Below are 20,992 nucleotides of genomic sequence, written 5' to 3' on the forward strand. Positions count from 1 at the left end.
AGTTCTCTTTACTTCCTACAACCGAGTACATGGGTCACAGGGTGGAGGGTGCAACAGGACATGGAACATGCCCCTCCGTGCCCCCCAACACACACCTGCACACAGGATGGTGGTGTCTGCAGCATCACAGGTCATGCAGGGCATGGGGAAGGGGAGGTTCACACACACATAGATGCCCACAGCGGGTACCAGACAGAGAACACCCCTGAATATACACAGCTGTACATGGGGAACCCCCAGGTCCCCACCCCAACCCTCTCCCCTGTCTTGCTGTCCCCTGCAGGGGAACTATATTGCTTTGAGAGAGCCACCTCAGGGGCTGCTCTGCCAGGCACCCTCCCCTCCCACCCACTCCCATTTTGGCACATCTGCAAGACACACAGCAGCGAGAGTAGGCACCCTCCCTTCCCAGGCTTCTGTGGCCTGGAGCTGGGGAAGGGGGTAGGAGACTTCATCCTCCATCCTCCCCTAACCCTTCCCAAACCCCTGCCAAACCCACTCCAGCCAGAACCCACCCCCACCCCCAAAACACACATACAAAGCTGAGCTATCCAGGAACACAAGGGAAACAAGGAGATTGTCCAGGGTGGGAGCGGAGGCAGCGGGGGAAGAAGACTGGAAGCAGAGACCTCCCCCCTTGTGGGGGGCAGACTGGCACAACAGCTACTTTAGTGCAATTGGAGAGGGTGCCCAGAGTGAGGGGTGGAGAAGGGAGGGAAGGCGCTCCCCAACTTCCCTGGGGGCAAAGTCAGGCTTCCAGATTCCCCAGGGAAAGGGCCTAGCAGGAGTGGGTGAGGGCCAAGGTGGATCCTCTGGTCACCCGCCACCCTCTGCCCTCCCAAATGCAGTGACAGTGTCCCCCTCACACCTAAGTGGGCAACAGCAGCCTTGGAGTCAGTACCTTCAAGTAATTCAAAGAGCAGACCCTCCCCACCCCAGCTTCACCCCATCTCTGGGATTTGGTCGCTTCTCTAGGGGTTGGGTTGGGAGGAGGGAGCCCCCAAGGCAGACCCTTCCCTCTCTACCTCCCGCTTCCCAGACCACTGGGCTTGGTCCTCAAAGATTCCTCACCTCCGCCCTTGCCCAACCTGGGTCAAGGCTGCAGAAGGCTGGAGCCACCATAATTAGAGGGGAAGGGGCTGCTTTGTTCCTTTTCCCTCCTTCTTAAAAGGTAGGGTTCAAACTAGGCGGGATGGGGGCCCATACTGGTTTGCCCCAGGAGTAGGGTTTCTGGGCTAGGGTCTGTAAGGCTATTTTCCTTTGCGGTGGGAAGGGGAGGTAGGGGATGAACACTGGGTATGGGAAGTGGGTGAGAAATGGCTGAGAGGGAAGGAGTAAGGGGCCTCCCCGCTAGAGCAGTCACTGGAGTCATTTAGACAAAAACACTCATGTGCATAAGATACACAGTGCGCAAACTCAGCCCTGCCAGCCCGGCCCCAATCCCACCTCTCAGGACCCCTTCCAAGACCCTGGAGGAGGTTTTGGGGATACAGCTGTAGAACCGTTCACTCTGGCCCCATCCACCCCACCCCCAGCCTCTTCTCCCCTTCTAAGTCCAGGGAGTAAGAAGGTGCTCGGGTGGGCAGACAGTGGTGGAAACAGTATTGAGTTTTCCTTTGGTTACATATTGAAGGCAAAGGTGAGCTGGACTTACAGTCAAAACGGATAAGGGTGAGGAAGGAAGAGGGGCCATGGCTGGGGTTGGAGAGGGAGGTAGGCCCTCCTCAGCCCCTCCACCCCAAGAAACACATCTACGTGGGGTGGCAGTCCCTCAGTCTCGTCTCTCCCACCCCCCACAGCACCAAACAAAAGGAGAAGCCCCCTCCCCCAGGGGCTGCTCCCCACCCCAACCTGGGCTGTACATTCAGTGGTTTTCAGCAGTCCTATGGCTCAGGGGGCCACGGAGCGGGGGAGGTGGCCCGTCAGTCTCAGTGGACAGTGGCAGTGACCCGGGTCTGCTGGTCCTTCCTGGGACCCACAGTTTGTGCCATTCGTTTTTCTGAAGGATAGTATATGACCCTACCAGAGCCACCGCCCAATCAGAAATAGCTCCCCAAAAATCAGAAACTAAAAACTGGCTCTTTCCATCTCACCCTCTGATTCACACGTCTGTTTCCCTGTCTCCTATGTCGCCCTTGCTCTGTTTCCTTTGCTGGGACCTGGGGCTGCTCCCAGGGTCCTCGCTTAAAATAGGCCTTTTCACAAAAGTGCTTATTACTTGAAGCAAGTGCTTTAGAGCTGCGGTGGGGAGAGGGGGGAGGGGGAGGGCAAAGGGAAGGCGCTGTTCCCTCCCTGCCCTCCCCCATGAAGACTGGGGGGCATTCTGCCTGTTTTACTTCTCCACACCCGTTTAAGTCAAAGAGGTTTAAAAAAAATCTTAACATTAAAATAAATATGCAGTGGCCATGAGAATGGTCAAAATGCTTCAAAAAACACTAGGGCTGGGGAGCCCAGGGTGGGGCGTGGGGTTTCCTTTGGCATAAGGAGAGGAGGCTGCTTGTCCCTCAGGCTTCCTCACAGCCACATATGGAGGGACAGAGGACTCCCCACCACCTCCCAGCACCACTGACAGTGCGCTGAGGGCAGCAGGGAGCAGACAGCCCCCAGAAATCTCATCTAGCAAGACAACGGGGCTCCTGACACTCAGATGCTTCCCGCCATTGCCAAACGTCACGAAAGGAGAACACGACTCACACCCCGCAAGTTCTCTCTGGAGGACCCATCTCCTCACTCCCCTTGCCCCCCACCACCTAATTCCCAGCACCAAGATGAGAGGGAGGGGGTGGAATGGGAAGATTTCAGGAGAGAGAATTGAAGGGAAGGCAAGCTTTGCAGAGCCAGCAGGGTTGGGGATGGGGGCTGCAGCCCTTAAGAGAGGTCACATTGATTGTCATATAGGGGAGGACACGGTGTGGAGGGAGGTGGGCAAGAGGGGCATCACAAGGCCCTTTGGCTTTGAAAATAAAAATAAAAACTAAAAGCTGCACAATCCTTCTCATCAATAATGGTCATTTGGAAGCCTTGAAATGATTTAGGAACTGAGGGTTGGGAGAAGCAAGACACAGAGAGACAGGGGATCAAAAGGGACCATGAAAAGATAAGGACTTGGACAAAACCCCAGGCTTCTGGAAACCAGCATGAGGTATGGTTAAAGGTATCCGTTGGGGAGGGAGGGGGTCCCTGGGACGCCCCCCTCCCCTCAGCCCACCCTTGACAAGGGTGGCAAGACATTCAGGGTATACAACTAAAAGATGGGTAAGACTGTGAATAAAGCAAACTTGGGTAGGGGAGGGAGGCTGAAGGATCCCCCCTCAGGGGGAGACCCTGTACTGTGTAAACGAAGCCTGTCCAGTTCTCAGGGGACAATACTGATGGCAGCCAAACTGGGCAAGGATGCACTGTGGGGGCGGAGGGGGCATGACCTCTATTCAAGTTCTGTGTCTTGGCCCCTGGCTGAGGTATTGAGTGTGAGGAAGGGAACGCTGGGCTGCAGGAGTGGGTCCAACTGTCCAGGAGGCTGCACTAGGAGATGGGTGGACAGAGCACTTAAAGGGACCAGGGCCAAATTCAATGCTACATTTAGAGAGAAAACTGCCCCCTCTTCACTCCAGCCCAGTTTGGCTTTTGGGGTGCGACTTTTAGAAATCTTATCAGTGCAGCCCCTAGCTCAATCCCATCTTTCCTCCCTGCTGGGAAGGCAGGGACCAAGCCCCAGTACCTATTCATCTCTCTCTAGGTCAGAGCTTCTTCCTCACACTGGAGGGGAAGCCTGGGTCCCGAGTAGCCACGGTCCCTTGTCGGCCCTGCCCCTCCTACCATCTTTGGCTTCAGATCAGGAGTGACTGGGGCAGTGGGTACTCTTGGACATAATGGAAGGTGGAGGCAGATAGGGAGCACAGATAAACTATGGGCTTGGGGGCACAGGAGGAAGAACATGGTCCCTCCCTCCCTCCGTATACATGCAAACACATGCCTGAAACACAATGGACATACTAGGGCTGTGGTTTTGAAATGGGCAGGAAATTAATTTGTTTCTTCCCCTAAAGGATAAAACGCTTACTTAAAAATTCATGACAAGCCTCAAAGTTCAAGGAAAGGAGAGCCAGGGCAGGAATGACCACAGGCTCTGCCCTCCCAAAAGAAGACAAAAGAAAGAAGCAAGGTTAAAGTGCGTGGTTAGGGGCCAGGCTAGGAGTGGGACGGAAGGGGGAGGGGCAGGCTGTGGGGGCAGAACCAGCCCTTGATTTGCATATGAGGAGCCAGGGGAGAGTGCAGGATTGGGGCCCAGGTACAGTAGTTGCTGCTTCAAGTGTTTTGCATTTGAACTTTAGGGGTGATAGGGTACAGAAGTAGGGAAAAAGCTCCAGGCCCCAGTGCTAAATATCCTCCCCCCTCATCCTCTAGCTGCCCCTGAAGGGGGAGGGGGACACCCCCAGAGTGCTCACACAGTACCAGAAATTAAGGCTTCTCACTGCTGCGGGGATGGAGGGACCGGCCGAGCAGGGAGGCAGTGATGGGTATGGAAGAAGAAGGGATCTGCCTGGCAGTAGGGGCAGGGGAGAAGGGGGACACAGAGAGGAGTCCCCAGGGAAGAGTCGGGGGAGCTGGCAGCAGAAAGAGGGAATCAAGAGATGGAGTCAAAGAGTGGGGGAGCCAGGCATTTAGCAATCATTTTGGGACACTTGGCAGAAGGGGTCGCCCTGGGGGTACCAAGGGCCTGGGGTGCTCCCTGTCAGTCCCAGACCCCTGCCAGGCCAAGATGGTGTGGCAAAGGGGTGAGCAGCTGCTCCCCAGGGCTTCCTTCCCCTCCGCTCCCTCCACCCAGTCGTGTTCTCCTTTAAAGTGCCCTAAATGTTTAGACTTTTTCTAAATAAATAGAATTAGATATCAAGCCACCGGCGGGAGAGGGACACTGGAGGGGGCTACTCAGAGTAGCAGCCATCTAACCCAATGGCGCCGGGCCGCTCCTGGCTGTAGGGGCAGGAGGCCCCATGGGGCAGGGCGCCGCAGCCACCCACCGTCTTGGCGGCTGCAATGCTGCAGTTCTTGAGCAGGCTGAAGCTGAAAGGACTGACGGCGTCCTTGGGTGGGAAAGGCTTCATGGTGGAAAGGATCAAGGCCAGGCAGTCTGCCACATCTTTGTTGGGGGCACAGGCCAGTGCTGGGGTGTGACCTGCAGGGCCAAGGGGGAGAACTGAGGCATAGAGTCCTGTATCCTAGCCAGCCTCCCCCAAGCCGTGAAGTCTCTTCTCTGTGGAGGGAGCCAAGGCAGGCAGGTACCCAGCAGGGGCAGAATCCAAGGGTGACAAGGGCCCAGGAAGGCTGACAGGCAGATTCTCTAAGTACGGGTTAAAGGGCGGGCATGGGAGTCAAAGCCTAGGGTGTGGAGTCCTCCTGACCCTGCAGGCTCCCCTCTGAGACTCCAGAGTACTGGTGTGGGCTCCCTGCTCTGAAGAGTTCCCTTGGGAAGAAAATCCCATGTATAGCAAGATTAAGAAGTCACCTCCTGAAGAATGTCCCTGACCCCAAACCCAAGAGAGGCAGGGGGCCCCAGACCCCACCCACCTTCTTCATCCACAGCCAGCACTGTGGCCCCACGACTCAGCAGGGCCTGTACCACAGAAGCTAGACCATTCCGGGCAGCAATGTGGAGTGGCCTTGGAAAAAAGGAAAAAGAAGGAGCTTGATGCTAAGCTGCCCTTCCACCTCCAGACAGGGTGGCAAGGGTGCTGAACAAATACTATGGGCTCCAGGGAGCCTCTGAACAGCGGCCACTCTTTCATCACCCACTGGCCTCCCCCAGCCAGGAGCCCCCTTCCCCAGGCACTCACATCTGCAGCGCACTGTTGGTAGCATTGATAAGGCCAAGGTCTTGGGTTTCTGCCAGGATCATGAGGGCACATTTCTCATGGCCCTGAGGGAGGGGAACAGAGAGTGGAGACTTGTGAAGTAGAAATGTGGCAGGGTGCAGGGCAGGAGTTGGGGAGAGTAACAGGAGGACAAACAGCTGCCCCACCAGTCAGATAGGCTGGACAATCCTCACTTCTGCCCCAGTCTCCTCTGCAACCGAGACCCACCTCTCTTCATCAAGCTCTGCCCCTTATGCAGTCCCCCAATCACTTCAGGTAAGTACCTTGCTACAAGCCAAGTGGAGGGCCGTGTTCTTGTTCTCATCCAACACAGTAAGGTCTGCCTTCCCTCGATACAGCAGAAATTCTATGAGAGAAATGTGATAGAGGGACTGACCCCTCCCTCCAGGGCAGCAGCCATCCCGGCTCTCCACTTTGCATCCCGTCTGCAGATGGCGAGACATCCAAAGACAACCCTCCTGCTTTCTGAACCCCAGCCCCAGCCAGCCTCCACAGGCAGGGCTGACCCATCCTGAAAATGCCCCAGGGGAGCTCCTCCCTTCCACAAGTGGCCCCTACACACCCACAGCAGCAGTCTGCCCGTTCTCAGCCGCCGTCATGAGCGCAGTGCGGCCAGTGTGGTCAGTGGCGTTCACCTCAGCTTGATGCTGCAGCAGCATCCGGAGCCCAGAGACATTGTCCGCGAAGGCAGCGGCGTGAAGGGGGGTCCTGTAAGGCAGGGATCAGGGTAGATTAAAATAGGGAAGAGTATACTGTCCAAGCAGAAAGAGGAAGCCAGAGGCAACTGGGCTTCTTCCCAAGTCTTCCATCACTCACCGTCCTTTGGCATCTCGGCTGTTCACAATCTTGGCACCCAGAGCTCCCAGCAGCATCTCTGTGGTACTGTCCTGGTTATTAATCCTAGAGGAAGAGGGAGGAGGGGTCATCAGGAAGGACAAGGGAAGTAGGCTACCTGTCCTAAGCTCAAGTCATGGGCCCTCGTGAGAAGGGCTGACGCAGCAGAAGGGACTTACACTGCACAGTGCAAAGGAGTGAAGGGGTTTCCTTCCAGGTATGAAAACGGGCTGTGTTCAAGTAACAACTCCAGACAATCTTCATGTCCTGGGCATGAGGAAGGAAGAGTAGTGATGGAGAAAAACGGCAAGGTTCCCTGTCTGCCCTGTGTCTTGACACTCCATTCCACTTCCAGATTCAGATCAACCCAGGTGACCTCCCACAACCCACCTGTCCTCCTCTACACACACTCCAACACACACTCCTGTGCCTGTGGAGCCCCAGTCTAGTACCAGTGTAGGAGGCCCAGTGCATGGGCGAGTATCCGCTGTAATCCACCCCGGCATCCAGGGGATCTGTGGAAAGGGCAGCCTGCAGCAGGGTCCGCAATACTGCAGTGTGGCCACAGGCTGAGGCCAGGTGAATGGGCGTGCGGCCCTTAAAGTCTCGGCACAGCACAAATGCGTCATGGTCCAGCAGGGCAGCCAGGCAGTCCTCACAGCCAGTCACTGCCTGTGAGTAACATGGGGGTGTGAGGGGGATGAAAAGCTCCTCCTTTTCCACTGGCCTGTTGCTGGAGTCTGGCTCAGGAGTAAGAACCACTTCCAGGGCTCCAATCCTTGTCTTTTTTTTTTTTTTTTTGGAGACGGAGTCTTGCTCTGTCGCCCAGGCTGGAGTGCAGTGGCATAATCTCGGCTCACTGCAACCTCTGCCTCCCCGGTTCAAGCGATTCTCCTGCCTCAGCCTCCTGAGTAGCTGGGATTATAGGCAGGTGCCACCATGCTCGGCTAATTTTTTTGTATTTTTAGTAGAGACGGGGTTTCACCATGTTAGCCAGGATGGTCTTGATCTCCTGACCTCGTGATCCGCCTGCCTCGGCCTCCCAAAGTGCTGGGATTACAGGCATGAGCCACTGGCCTCAATCCTTGTCTTTACAACAATGAATCTTTTTTTTTTTTTTTGAGACGGAGTCTCACTCTGTCACCCAGGCTGGAGTGCAATGGTGCGATCTTGGCTCACTGCAACCTCTGCCTCCTGGGTTCCAGCAATTCTCCTGTCTCAGCCTCCCAAGTAGCTGGGATTACAGGCATGCACCACCACGCCCAATTAATTTTTGTATCTTTAGTAGAGACGAAGTTTTACCATGTTGGCCAGGCTGGTCTCAAACTCCTGACTTCAGGTGATCTGCCGGCCTTGGCCTTCCAAAGTGCTGGGATTACAGATGTGAGCCACCGTGCCTGGCCCTTTACAACAACAATTCTAAGTATTAGGGACCCACATCTCCCTCCTTGACTCTCTCTATGCCAGCAGACAATCAGGATACTAAGAGTTAATACTGGAGCTCTAGAGTGAAAGACTAAACGGAGAGGAGACTAAGGGATCAAAAAATCTTATGGGAGGAGGAGGCAGCTTAGGACAGGTGGTCACGGAAAAGGATCTAGGTTGTGGCGACATTATGCGATGGGTTGGGGCCAGCAGGGTTCCCAGGTAGAGTCTGGGTGGTGAGCACTCAGTTGTACTTGATTACAAAGCATAGATATTGGCCAGGCACAGTGGCTCACGCCTGTAATCCCAACCCTTTGGGAGGCCAAGGCGGGTGGATCTCATCATCAGGAGATTGAGACTACCCTGGCTAACATGGTGAAACCCTGTCTCTACTAAAAATACAAAAATTAGCCGGGCGTGGTGGCAGGCGCCTGTAATCCCAGCTACTCGGGAGGCTGAGGCAGGAGAATCACTTGAACCCAGGAGGCGGAGGTTGCAGTGAGCCGAGATCATGCCACTGCAATCCAGCCTGGGCGACAGAGCGAGACTCTGTCTCAAAAATAATAATAATAATAATAATAATAATAATAATAATAATAATAAACAAAGCACAGATATCAGGGAAATCAGCTGGGGACGTCAGGGACTCATCCTGGAGCAAGCACAAAGCTCAATAAGATCCTGGGCACAGTGTGGGTCTGGTGGCTCGCGCCTGTAATCCCAGCACTTCAGGAGGCCAAGGTGGGGGGATCACTTGAACCTAGGAGTTCAAGACCAGCTTGGGCAAGATGGTAAGACCCCCATATCTACAAAAAATACAAAAATTAGCTGGGCATGATGGCATGTGCCTATAGTTTCAGCTACTTAGGAGGCTGAGGTGCGAGGATCACCTGAGCCCAGGAAGTCAAGGCTGCCGTGAGCTGTGATAGTGTCACTGCACTCCAACCTGGGGCAATGGGAGTGAGACCCTGTCTCAAAAAAAAAGAAAGAAAGAAAAAAGACTGGGCACAAAATCCTGGATTGCTTCCTAGACAATTGGATTCCCTACTGCTGGTGAGTCCCGTGCTCCCACACTGAGGCCCATGTGCAAACAATCCCCCCTAGAAGCTCACTCACCCCGCGGTGGAGGGCAGTGCGGCCCCGGAGGTCAGCAGCATCAGCTGTGGATCCTTTCTCTAGCAGCAGATGTACACAGTCCACATGGCCATTCATGATGGCCAGCATCAGTGGGGTCCTACAGAAGGGCAGGAGGAGGAGTGAGGATCCCGCAAGGACTGGAAAACCTGCACCCCACCCTGGCCCACACTCACTGTCCATAGGCATCCATGACATCTGTAATGTCAGCTCGTTCCCCACTGTCGATCAGCAAGTGCAGGGAGTCAGTGTGGCCAGAGGCAGCTAGGGGAAAGGGACCCCGTGTCAGGGCAGGGCCAGGAGGAAGAAGGGAGGCAAGGTCAAGCCTAAAGGACTTGGGGTCAATGTTACAGGAAGACCTGGGCCAGGGAGAAATCTCTGAGGATAGGAAGCTATGAATCAAGGCTTGAAGTCTCCATTCTCCTCACCCTACTCCACTTTCCAGCCCTATTCCCATCCAGGAGGGATCTGGCATGGCAAGGGTAGGGCAGCAGCCTAAAGTGGGCACTAACCAGCAGCGTGCAGGGGCGTCCACTTGCGCTTGCGCTCCTTGATGAGGGCAGAGGCGCCGTGGGCTGTAAGCACCTCCACACACTCAGTAGAGCCGCGCTCCGTGGCCAGGAAGAGTGCGGTCCGGCCCTTGTGGTCCCTTACGTCCAGATTCACCAGCGTCTCCGCCAGCGTCTTCAAGGCTTCACAGTGACCGTTGTAGGCCTGGCAGGGTGCAGGCAACCAGTGCACACAGCTCGGGACCTTCCCTGCTCCTCCCTTCCCCTTCTCTGCTCTTGGGGTCCCTGGGAAGCTCAAGGTCTTAGTCCTCGACAAGCTCCTTGGGCCCCTCAAGGCTTCCTACCCTGCACTGTGCTTATCCCCTCTCCCACAAAAAGGCAGAAGCAAGGATAACTTAACAAGTGCTGGCACCTTTGTTAGGGCCTGGGAACGGTAGAACAAGGAAGGCAACAGAAAAAGACATGGGACTCACAGCTAAGTGCAAAGGGCTGACTGGAATGGTGCTCTCCACATCCTCCAGGCAGTTAAAGGACATTTCTAAGAGCTGCAAAGGACAGGAAAGTAGGTGCTGAGACTCTGGAACTCCCAAGATAGTACCCCAGTCCCCAACTCACAGTAATCCCCACTAAGCCTCTGGATCTAAAGACCACATTTGATTGAACCCTTAGTTTTGGAATCCACAAACCCTGTGCCCTGCCCCTGCCTCCCCTCCTGCAGTCTGGGCCCCAATACATACCAGTTCGAGGTTCTGTCTGTTGCCATAGGCGGCTGCATAGTGCACAGCTGTGTAGCCCTGCCTGTCCCGCAGGGAGGGGTCTGCACCGTTATCCAGTAAGAACTCCAGACAGCTGGGGAGCCAGGGGTAGACTGTGAGGCAGGGACAGGCCCAGCCCAGGAGGGCACAGTTCTGGGAGGGCCAGAGGAGAGGACCAAGGGAACCCCTCCAGGCCTACCTGGCCGCCACCTGTCCTCAGCTCTAAGTAGGTTCTCTAAATCCTACCCATTCTTCAATGCCAGCTCCAGACCCACTTTACCTTCTCAAGGTCTGCCCTGAACCCCTCTGGCTTCAATGCCCTCCTTTATCCTCTGAATGCTCTCGTAGAGAACCTAGAGCATGATGTTCAGTTATCAGCCTTCTGCTGACCAACATGCTTTCCCCACCTCCAGGCACGCCAACCCCCGCCCTAGGATGCTTTCTCCTCCCAGCCCACGCGAATAAGTCCTGTTCATCTCAAACTCAGTCCCAGCTTCTCTCCTCTGTGAGGCCTTTCCCAGCCTTCCCTGGGGAAGATGCCTCTTCCTCTGTGTTCCCTTGGCAGTCTTCTCATACCTTAGTAGTAGTTGTAGTAGTAGTAATAATAATAAAGTAGCACTTACTGTCAAGCACAGTTCTAAGTACTTCATGTATATTAAATAATTTAATTCTCATAAAGATCCCATGAAGCAGATACTATTTTTATCCTTACTGTGGGTGATGAAATTGAGGCATAGAGAAGTAACTTGCTGAAGGTAACAGCTGAGCCTCTTGGATTTTAGTGTCCTTTTTAAAAAAATAAATCTTAAAAAAAAAATTATTTAATTTACTTATTTTAAATGGAGACAGGGGCCTGGCTCGGTTGCTCACGCCTGTAATCCCAGCACTTTGGGAGGCTGAGGTGGGCAGATCACCTGCGGTCAGGAGTTCGTGGCCAGCCTCGCCAACATGGCGAAACCCTGTCTCTACTAAAAATACAAAAATTAGGCTGGGCGTGGTGGCTCACGCCTGCAATCCTAGCACTTTGGGAGGCCAAGGCAGGTGGATCGCCTGAGCTCAGGAGTTCAAGACCAGCTTGGGCAACACGGTGAAACCCTGTCTGTACTAAAATACAAAAAATTAGCCAGGCGTGGCAGCGTGCACCTGTAGTCCCAGCTACTCAGGAGGCTGAGGCAGAATTGCTTGAACCCAGGAGGGGGAGGTTGCAGTGAGCCAAGATCATGCCACTGCACTCCAGCCTGGGCAACAGAGACCTGGTCTTCAGAAAAAAAGAAAAAAATTAGCTGGGCGTGGTGGTAGACACCTGTAATCCCAGCTACTCAGGAGGAAGAGGCAGGCAGGAAAATCGCTTGAACCCTGGAGGTAGAGGTTGCAGTGAGCCGAGATTGCGCAACTGCACTAGAGCCTGGGTGACAGAGCAAGACTCCATCTCAAATAAATAAATAAATAAATAAATAAATTTAATTAAATAAAAGAGAGATGGGTTCTCATTATGTGTTAGCCAGGCTGGTCTCATACTCCCAGGCTCAAGCAATCCTCCTACCTCAGTGCTGGGATTATAGGCATGAGTCACTGTGCCTAGCTGATTTTTGTGGGTTTTTTTTTAGAGACGGGGTCTCACTATGCTGCCCAGGCTGGGATGCAGTGGCTATTCATAGGCATGATCATAGTGCACTACAGCCTCAAACTCCTGGGTTTGCATGATCCTCTTGCCTTACCTGCACCTGCCTCCTGAGTAACTGGGAATACATGCATGTGCCACCGTGCCCAGCAAAAAATAAACTTTTTGTTTTAGAATATTATTAGATTTATAGAAAAATTGTGGGCTAGGTGTGGTGGCTCAGATCTGTAATCCCAGCACTTTGGGAGTCTGAGGCAGGAGGATTGCTTGAGCCCAGGAGTTCGAGACTAGTGTGGGCAACATAGAGAGATCCCTGACCTACAAAATAAATTAATTAAAAAAAAAAAAAAGAAAGAAAAAGAAAAATTGTGAAGATAGTACAGGGAGTTCTCACATACCCTATACCTAGTTTCCCGTCATTAACGTCTTACATTAGTATGCATAAGTGTCCTTTTATTTATCTTTCCCAATAGATTATTAGCTTTCGAAAGACAGAAATTTGGGACAATTCATCCTTTTAAAATTTTTATTTAATTTTATTTATTTGTTTTTTTGGAGACAGAGTCTCACTCTGTTGCCCAGGTTGGAGTGGATTGGCGTGATCTTGGCTCACTGCAACCTCCACCTCCCTGGTTCAAGTGATTCTCCTGCCTCAGCCACCTGAGTAGCTGGGATTACAGGTGCCTGCCACCATGACCGGCTAATTTTTATATTTTTAGTAGAGACGGGGTTTCACCACGTTGGCCAGGCTGGTCTCGAACTCCTGACCTCAGATGATCTGCCTGCCTCGGCCTCCCAAAGTGCTGGGATTATAGGCGTGAACCACCACACCCGGCCTATTTTTAATTTTAATTTTTTTGAGACAGAATCTTGTTTGGTTGCCCAGGCTGGAGTGCAGTGGCGTGATCTCGGCTCACTACAACCTCCACCTCCCTGGTTCAAACAACTCTCCTGCCTCGGCCTCCTGAGTAGCTGGGATTATAGGCGTGCACCACCACACCTGGTTAATTTTTTTTATTTTTAGTAAAGACGGGGTTTCACCATGTTGGTCAGGCTGGTCTTGAACTCCTAACCTCAGGTGATCTGCCTACCTCAGCCTCCCAAAGTGCTAGGATTACAGGCTTGAGCCACCATGCCCAGCCTCATCTTTTATCCTTAGTATCTAGCACAGTACTTGGAACCTAGTAAATATTCAATTAATGCTTGTGGAATAAACAAATTATTTTGTACATTTAGCTTTTCTAATCCTCTCAAGAAGACCGGCTGGGCGCGGTGAGCCGAGATCACACCACTGCATTCCAGCCTGGGCAACAGAGTGAGACTCTGTCTCCAAAAAAAAAAAAAAAGAAAAATCCATTCCTTTAGGGAAGGAACTATGTCTTATACTTTTGGGGTTTTTTTTTCCCCTGAAGCTCCTGAGCTTCAATCTCATACTTCTGTCTTTGCCCACTATGGACTACACCCAGAGGGCTCAAGACACACTGCTGGCTGACCAGCAGGACAGCAGCAGTGTAGGGTAGAGGTTCAGATTAGGTAGGAGGACAGTAGGGCCAGAGCTTGCGTGGATTCAGGAAAGCACATCCCAGGGGCCCTCTCTGCTACTCACAAGAAGGCCTCCTTCCTGCGGGACTCCTTCAGTGGCTCGTCCTCTTCGGCATCATGGCTGGAAGGTGTATGGGGTTCCGCTCTGGGGAAGAAAGAGAGAAAGTTAGGGCCAGGCTTAGGGAGGTGAATGGGGCTGAGAAGGACCAGACTGGTAGCCTCACCTCCTGTAAGTGTCGGAAGCGGCAGCGTAGTGGAGGGGAGAGCAGCCTTTACAGTCGGCCTCGTTGACACCTGCCCCAGCAGTCACCAATGTTACTGCACACTGGTAGCTACCGTTAGCAGCTGCATAGTGCAGTGGGGTCCTGGGGAAGAAGTTAAGGAGGGTGGGGAAGAGAATCAGAGACAGATCCCAATGCAATCAGATGTGCAGCCAAATGCTGCTTTGTAACATTCTCCTTATTTAACTCTCCAATCTCAACCCTTCCTCCCTCTACCATTTGTTTCTCTAATCAGACATTCCCTATGTTTACCCCTGCATATTAGCATACCTGCCAAATTTGTCCCTCCTCCTCAAGTCAGCTCCACTGCTCAACAGCAAATTAAGACATTCAACATTCCTAAAAGAAAGATGTGTTAAGAGAGTTACAGCCTCAAAGGAAAGCCACAGGCCCAGGGTGGGGCTAAGGAAGGATGGAACTAGCAAGCCCTTTCTGCTGTGACTGCTTTCATTGTGAGAGGGGGAATAGATCTGGGCAGGCAAGAATGAGGGGCCCAGACCTTTGCCCAGCTCCCTGCTCAAAGCATGGGAGAGAGAAAGAGAACTCACCCTCCGGAAGCAGCAGCATGAAGACAGGTACGGCCAAGGTTGTCAGGTGTATTGATGTCAAACCCAGCTGAAAGCACATGCTCGTTGCTGAGTGAAGACACAATGCTGTACAACTGACCTGGAGGCACAGAACAGCCACAGGTCACATCTGAGAGTGTTCAGCAGGGAGGGAAAGGCCTTTGCTCTCCTATACACCTGCCAATCCCCAGCCCATCAGCACATACCTGAGGAAAGAAGCTTACGACAACAGTCAGAGAATCCAAAGAGAACAGCTAAGTGCAGGGGGAACATGTCATGGATGCCACGCCTAGAGAGAAGTTGAGGGACTCAGTCCTTGGGTCAAGGAGGGACCAAGTAAGACCTCTTCTGTGACCCACCACCACCCTAGAGTGAGGGTAGGAGGTTCTCCAAGGTGCCCTTTGGCAAGCTTATCTGTGCCTCCATGGTTGATGTGAGCAGTCTGTGCAGATCTGGGCAGCCCAGAAGTGGAGTCGGGGCCCTGACTCACCGGGCGGTATCTGCGCCATTGGTCATGAGGGTGCTGATGAGCAGCTCGTGTCCATAGCGAGCAGCCACATGCAGTGGCGTGTTCCCAAATTTGTCGGCACAATCAATCTCGCTGCCTGTGAGGGGATGCACACACACAAGCTCAGGCAGACCTCAGGCTTAAGACCACTTTCGCGAGCTAGCCACGATTTGAGTGCCTACTATGCATCAGGTGCCAGGCCCAGGATTCTACATGTTTTATCCTGTTTCTAGGCCTTAGGAGACTGGGCAGGGCAGAGCAGGGCCATTTCCACAGGTCCCTTGGTCAGAGTTCCAAGGGCCTATCCTACTGGAAGAGGGCAGGAGAAGGAAGTTAGGAATCTCCCTAGATTCTAGAAATGAATACCTTGGGGGAGGAGGGGATGAGAGCACAAAGTCTCCCAGGTCCATACCATTCTGGATGAGGATCTGGGAGCGTGTGAAACGGCCATGGATTGCAGCCATGTGCAGAGGACTTTTCCCTTCTTTGCTCTGTGGAAACATGGTGGGTTTTTTTGTTTTTTTTTCCAGTGCAAAGCACAGAGAATGCCCTACCTCCCTTCCAAGGACATATCTCTAAGGACAAAAGGGTCATATGGCACCTTCTTAGCCCATTCTCTCCTGAGTCCCTGGCAAGGTCTGATTACCCTAGGAAGCAAGTGGATAATTCCCCAAGAGAGCTATCCAGACACAGTCAGGACCCCTAGATCCAAGTTTCGCTCCCCACTGGTCTAAGCCTTATCCCTTCAGGCACCTGGTAGTTGACGTCAGCCCCATTATTAACCAATAGCTCTAAGCAGAGAGCGCCATTGGTGGAGACTGCAGCCACATGCAGTGGCGTGAAGCCCTTGTCATTCGGCTGGTTGACATTGGCTCCGGCATTCACCAGCTCAATAGCCACAGCATCCTGGCCCAGGTAGCAGGCGATGTGCAAAGCTGTGTTTCCAAAAGCGTTGGGCTCATCGATCTGGATATTCAGGGGTGAGAGTAAGGTGGTATCAGTCTAAACAAAGTAGAAGCCAGCACATGTAGCCTACAGATCCCAGAAATCCAATGACTGCTTCAGTTCCTCTCGGGTTTCTGACCCAAGGTACCAAGGTACTAAGGGCACTATGGCTAAGGTAAGCGTTATTCAGACCCTCTCTACCACGTCCTTCCAACTTCCCAAAACGACACCAACATTCCAATACCTCATATCTCCGTAACAGACTATAATCTCCTACTTGCTGCCCATAGTTCCCAACCCCAGAGCTCAAAGCCCTGACCTCCGCTCCCATCCGAAGCAGGTACTTCACCACTTCAATCTGGCCACTGGCAGCAGCTGTATGGAGCAGCCCATAGCCCTTGCGGTCCTTGCAGCCGAGGTCTGCTCCCCGTGCCACCAGCAGTTTCAGGACCTCCAAGTGCCCTGAGAAAAGAGAAGACACTCTAAAGGAAGTAGAAGGTAAACTCTAAGGCCCTACACTCCTCTCTTCAAAGGCTGCAACCCCATATCCCTGCCCTAGGAATCCTAAATGTCAAATTTCTGATTTTCCCGTGTATTCTCTCTCACCTAGAAAAGCTGCCCAGTGCAGAGGCTGCCGCTCCTTTTTGTCACAGACATTCAGGCTGGCTCCCTTGTTGAGGAGCAGGTTCACCGTCTGTATCAGGATATGAAAGACACCTGTTCAGAGCCAGATTCGTGCCCTCAGCCTACCTAACAGCAGAGGCCTCATCTCCTGAAAAGGCTGAGGCAGCCTAATACCTTTTTCCATGAGCAAAACCACCTGGAGGACTCGAGGGACCAGCAGAAGCAGGCACTAAGGAGGAGATACTGGAGAAATTTGGAACTTTAAGGGAAACAAGGGAGTCTCTTCAGGTGATCTGGTGGTTCTTAAACTCTTGTAAGTCTTTGCAAATGTGCTGAAAGACATGGACTCTCTTCAGAAAGGCGTGTATGCAAATATTTTCCACGCAAAATCCAAGGTTTTATCAACCTCCTGAAGTCCAAGTTAAGAATTTTAATCTAGTCTGACCATTCATTTAGTGCTTGAGCTTAAGTATTTATATAACCATCCAGGCTGCTTCTCCTTCAGGCTTGAGAGCCCAGAAGCAGGGAAAGGTGAGTAGGAAGGTAAGAAAAGGGAAAGCCCCAGCTGGGCCTTAATGGGAACAGTCCTCACCTCAAGATGCCCACTATGCACTGCATGGTGCAGAGCACTGCGCCCGCTCCTGTCAGCCACGTTGAGGCTGCTCAACAGGGGTGCCAGAGCCTCAGCACACTTGGTGGCCCTGTTGGCAGCAGCCACATGCAGTGGTGTCTGCCACAGCTTGTCCCGGGCATTCACATCTGCTGAATGTGCCAGCAGCAGCCCCAGCACCTTCTGTTGAGGGGCAGGGGACAAAAGAGAGAGTGGGAGCAGGAGGTAAAACAACAGGAAATGGAAGGAGGAATAGGTCAGCATAGCATCTACAGCCCCGTTTTCCCCAGCATAGAGTCTCTTCTCATTTTTCCAACATACCTAGCCTCTGAATACCTACTTCCCATCTTCTGGATCTTCTTAGAACTTAAGTTCTTCCTTACCTTGCTGATTAAAACAAGGACCCTTTGCTCTTCTTCAAGCCACCTGACTCGCCAACTTAGACGCTGAATATCTTCACTCACACATACATCCATTCCCAAACAAATCCACACGTGGAGATCCACACATCCCAACCCCCACTACTTCTAGGAAAACTAAATACTCTTGCTACATCTTGCCCTGAACACCCTCTTTAGCCTTCTCATAGGCACCAAAATTATTTTCAGTATCTCAGTAAGCAAACAGATACTGGTTCCTTTGCAAAACCCGAGCTAAAATGCCCCTCCTAACCACCACCCACCTCATTCCCACTGGCCTCGGCCCCTCCGCCTGGTGGCTGGAGCCAGGGAAGTGATGAACTGAGGAGGAGGTCCCCCTTTCCCTGTCTTCAGGGCTGATGGGAATAGGATAAAGGACCCAACTGATAAAATATGTTTGGCCCCTGTGCTGTCAACTTTCAAGCTGCTTGAGGGCCAAGGATGCAACAGATTACTATACCCATCCACCATCACAAGGAAAGAAATCTCAGTGCCCAGAGGGGGCTCAGACTCAAGGTGGCCCCCCAGGGAGGGATGAGTCACTCAGGCCTGGCAGCAGGGCCCCCGCAGTCTGCCAGCCCAGTGTTAAGCTCTCCCTGAGTCACATCAGCTGGCAGCACTCAGCCCCCTTACCGGCCAGTTCTAGGGGTAGGAGGGAGGGGCCAAGATTTGATCTCCACACTACCTGGGGTAGAACAGCTTGTAGGGCTGAGGACTGAAGCTCCTTAACCCTTAACCTCCACCTTTAAGCAACTTATCCTTTTTGAAAGGGTAAAAGAACGTGGGGGTGCATACCTCGTTTCGGGAGGCAGCAGCACGATGAAGAGGGGTCAGCCACAGTGTGTCCTTAGCATTGACATTAGCACCTGTGGGGATATAATTTCCTATTTTGATGGAAGGTGGGGAGGAGGTATAAAGGAAGCCAGTAATCAGGCCAGGAAATCTGAAAGGAGCTGGAGCAAGCCCGGGAGAGCAATCCTTGAATATCAAAAAAGACTCCTCCCCTCCCTTCCCTCCCTATGTGCCACACCTTCCAGCTCCCCACTTTCACCTGACATCAGTAGCAACTGGAGGATGGGGACATCGCCTACGTAGGCAGCAGCATGCAATGGAGTTCGCCTCTCTTGGTCCTGGGAAGGCAAAAAAGAGGAGGGACTATGGGCGCGGGGTGAGGGGGCTATCAAGGACCCCAGCCCAAGCCTCAGAGCTCCAGGCCCTTCCCGACAACCTCTTCCCATAGTTTCTGCAGCGTCCTAAGTCCCGGTACTGGGAGTCAAAGGCAAGCACCTAGGGAGGGTGGAGTCAGGGCCAATGGGCTGAGAAGCCGGCTCCTTTTTCCAGGAGGGGTGGGGGCGCTGCAGACTCCGGAGGTTGAGAAGAGAACAACGTTCCTGGGCATCCCCAGCCCAAGTGATCTGGGCTCCAAGCCTGACCTGCTCTCCATCCCCAAATGCAGAGTAGGCTTTCACTCCAGGATGGAAAGAACTGCGGCCTCATCTGAGCAGAGGAGACACGGAGCCGCCCCACTGGTGGGGAGGGGTCCAGAACACGGGAGCCAGGATTCCAGTCTCGCCATCCTCCCTGCTCCCAACTCACCAGCACATTGATGTTCTCCTTCTGCGAGAGTAGGGAACGCACTTCCTCCACATCTCGGCTAAAGATGGCCTGGACCAGGGGCGGCTGCAGAGAGAACCGGCATTCTGAGAGCGGGCTGGAGCCGGAGCAGAACCGGTGTGGGGGTGGGGGTGGGGGAGCACCCAGGTTTGAGTGGGGGGCGTCCGTGGAGGGGCTCCACTCTGGGGATTCTGGCTGCAGCGGGCTCCCGCGGTGCCTCCGCCGGTTGCCAGGTCCCCAAGGACACCGGCTCGGTTGAGGGGAGCGCGGCATGGGGCGGGGCGGGAGCTGCGGGAGCCCCGGGCTCAGGCCCAGCCTAGGCCGCACATCCCCGGGCTCGCGTGGCGGCAGCGCCGAGCTCTGGAGGGAGGAAGCGGGAAAGGGCAGGAGGGCTGACCTGGTCCGTGATGCTGAGGATCCCCATGGCTCGGCCCGGGCTCCGTCCGCATCGAGCTCCCGGCGGCGGCGGCGGCGGCTCCACCGGGGACACGGAGCGGCCCAGGCGGCGGCTGCGGCGGCGGCTGCAGGGAGAGCGCGGCCCCGCCTACCGGGGGGCGGGCGAGCTGGAGGCCGCAGCGCTCCCTGGCGGCCGTCCTGGTCCCGGCGCTCCCGGCGCAAACGGACCCCGGCCGCAGCGCCCTCCGCCCCACCCTGGCGGCCCCAGCAGCCCCTGCACCCCCGAACTCGTGCGCCGGCTCCCCGGCTCACGCAGCGGGCCGCGCTGTGCTCTCCGCTCCAGTCTGGCGGCCCAAGGCGTTCCCCACAAGACCATAGCGGAAACCTGGGCCTTGGTCTCGCTGTGCTTCCCAAACTGAGGACCGAACGGCTGGCCAGATCTTACCCAGCCCACAATGCTCCCGCCCGAGCTAACTCCTCCCGTCAGCAATTCCACAGCCCGAAATTCCCCACAGACTAGGGGGAACGGGCGGGTGGAGAACTGGGAATTATGTATGGCAATAGCCTCAGAGGGAGGGAAAGCGTGTATCTCCACTGGCGGAGGCGTGAGTTCGGTAGAGAAGAAATAGCAAAAGTGCTCAAACTGCAGAGAAACCCCAAGGAGGATTCTACTGCAGAAAACACCCACAAAGAGGCCATGACAACTGGCAGCTGGAAAACGCCGCCAAGACCAACAGAAGGGGCATTTTCCAACTCCTTACTGATTTCATTGCAAGGTTAAAGTGGAAAACACTCAACAATTTCTCCCCAGAACAGCATGTGGCGCTTCCCCTCCTCCAATGGAGAGGCCAGAGAGCCGTCAATTAGAGAAGAAATGAATGGAGGTCATCTCAACCCAGAAACGGAAAAAGGAGGAAGACGAAAAGTGGAGATTGAAAAATTGATACAATTTATAAAAGGTGATCCAGGGTCCTGTTCAGAGTTTCACAACTCAATACACATTGAAGAGAGCACGAAATTGACGAAGTGCAGCATGCTGGCGTCCTGTCAAGGCTTTATATATAGAAGTCCTCCCTTGTGGGGAGAGGAAAAAAATTAAAAAATAAAAATACATTTTATTTTATTTTTTGAGACGGAGTTTCACTCTCGTCGCCCGGGCTGGAGTGCAGTGGCACGATCTCGGCTCACTGCAACCTCCGCCTCCCGGGTTCAGTGATTATCCTGTCTCAGACTCCCAAGTTGCTGGGACTACAGGCGCTCGCCACCCTGCCCGGCTAATTTTTGTATTTGAGTAGAGACGGGGTTTCACCATATTGGTAAGGCTGGTCTCGAACTCCTG

At 53.7% G+C, this 20,992-nt stretch overlaps 1 protein-coding gene across 2 annotated transcripts; it reads right to left on the reverse strand.

Annotated features, from left to right (window-relative positions):
- Positions 1–1,604: 1,604 nt before the first annotated feature.
- Positions 1,605–19,809, reverse strand: ANKRD52 (ankyrin repeat domain 52). 2 transcript variants are annotated; one of them, XM_002823394.5, is made up of 28 exons: positions 19,655–19,809; positions 19,240–19,323; positions 18,695–18,773; positions 18,439–18,509; positions 17,207–17,407; positions 16,597–16,684; positions 16,310–16,452; positions 15,799–16,011; positions 15,458–15,536; positions 15,028–15,142; positions 14,744–14,826; positions 14,520–14,637; positions 14,242–14,310; positions 13,915–14,055; positions 13,755–13,835; positions 10,510–10,621; positions 10,246–10,317; positions 9,776–9,977; positions 9,440–9,527; positions 9,246–9,363; positions 7,157–7,376; positions 6,884–6,971; positions 6,687–6,770; positions 6,433–6,578; positions 6,134–6,216; positions 5,832–5,914; positions 5,566–5,657; positions 1,605–5,173 (listed from the first exon to the last, which is right to left on the reverse strand). In XM_002823394.5, the coding sequence occupies exons 1-28, from the start codon at positions 19,679–19,681 to the stop codon at positions 4,923–4,925; spliced, it is 3,231 nt and encodes a 1,076-aa protein (XP_002823440.1). In that variant the 5' UTR covers positions 19,682–19,809; the 3' UTR covers positions 1,605–4,922. The 2 variants fall into 2 exon arrangements, with proteins under 2 accessions (XP_002823440.1, XP_054383269.1); XM_054527294.2 differs by lacking the exons at positions 19,240–19,323; positions 19,655–19,809 and adding an exon at positions 18,931–19,233.
- Positions 19,810–20,992: the final 1,183 nt, after the last annotated feature.

This window comes from Pongo abelii, chromosome 10, assembly GCF_028885655.2.
Source record: "Pongo abelii isolate AG06213 chromosome 10, NHGRI_mPonAbe1-v2.0_pri, whole genome shotgun sequence".
Taxonomy (NCBI): Eukaryota; Metazoa; Chordata; class Mammalia; order Primates; family Hominidae; genus Pongo; species Pongo abelii.

Coding starts and splice junctions, on each gene's coding strand:
- ANKRD52 (XM_002823394.5), bottom strand. CDS start 19,681: ATGGGGATCCTCAGCATCACGGACCAG. Junction 16,453..16,596: donor GCACTGGGCAGCTTTTCTAG/GTGAGAGAGAAT, acceptor CTCTTTTCTCAG/GGCACTTGGAGGTCCTGAAA. Junction 5,658..5,831: donor ACCAACAGTGCGCTGCAGAT/GTGAGTGCCTGG, acceptor CTTTTTTCCAAG/GCCACTCCACATTGCTGCCC.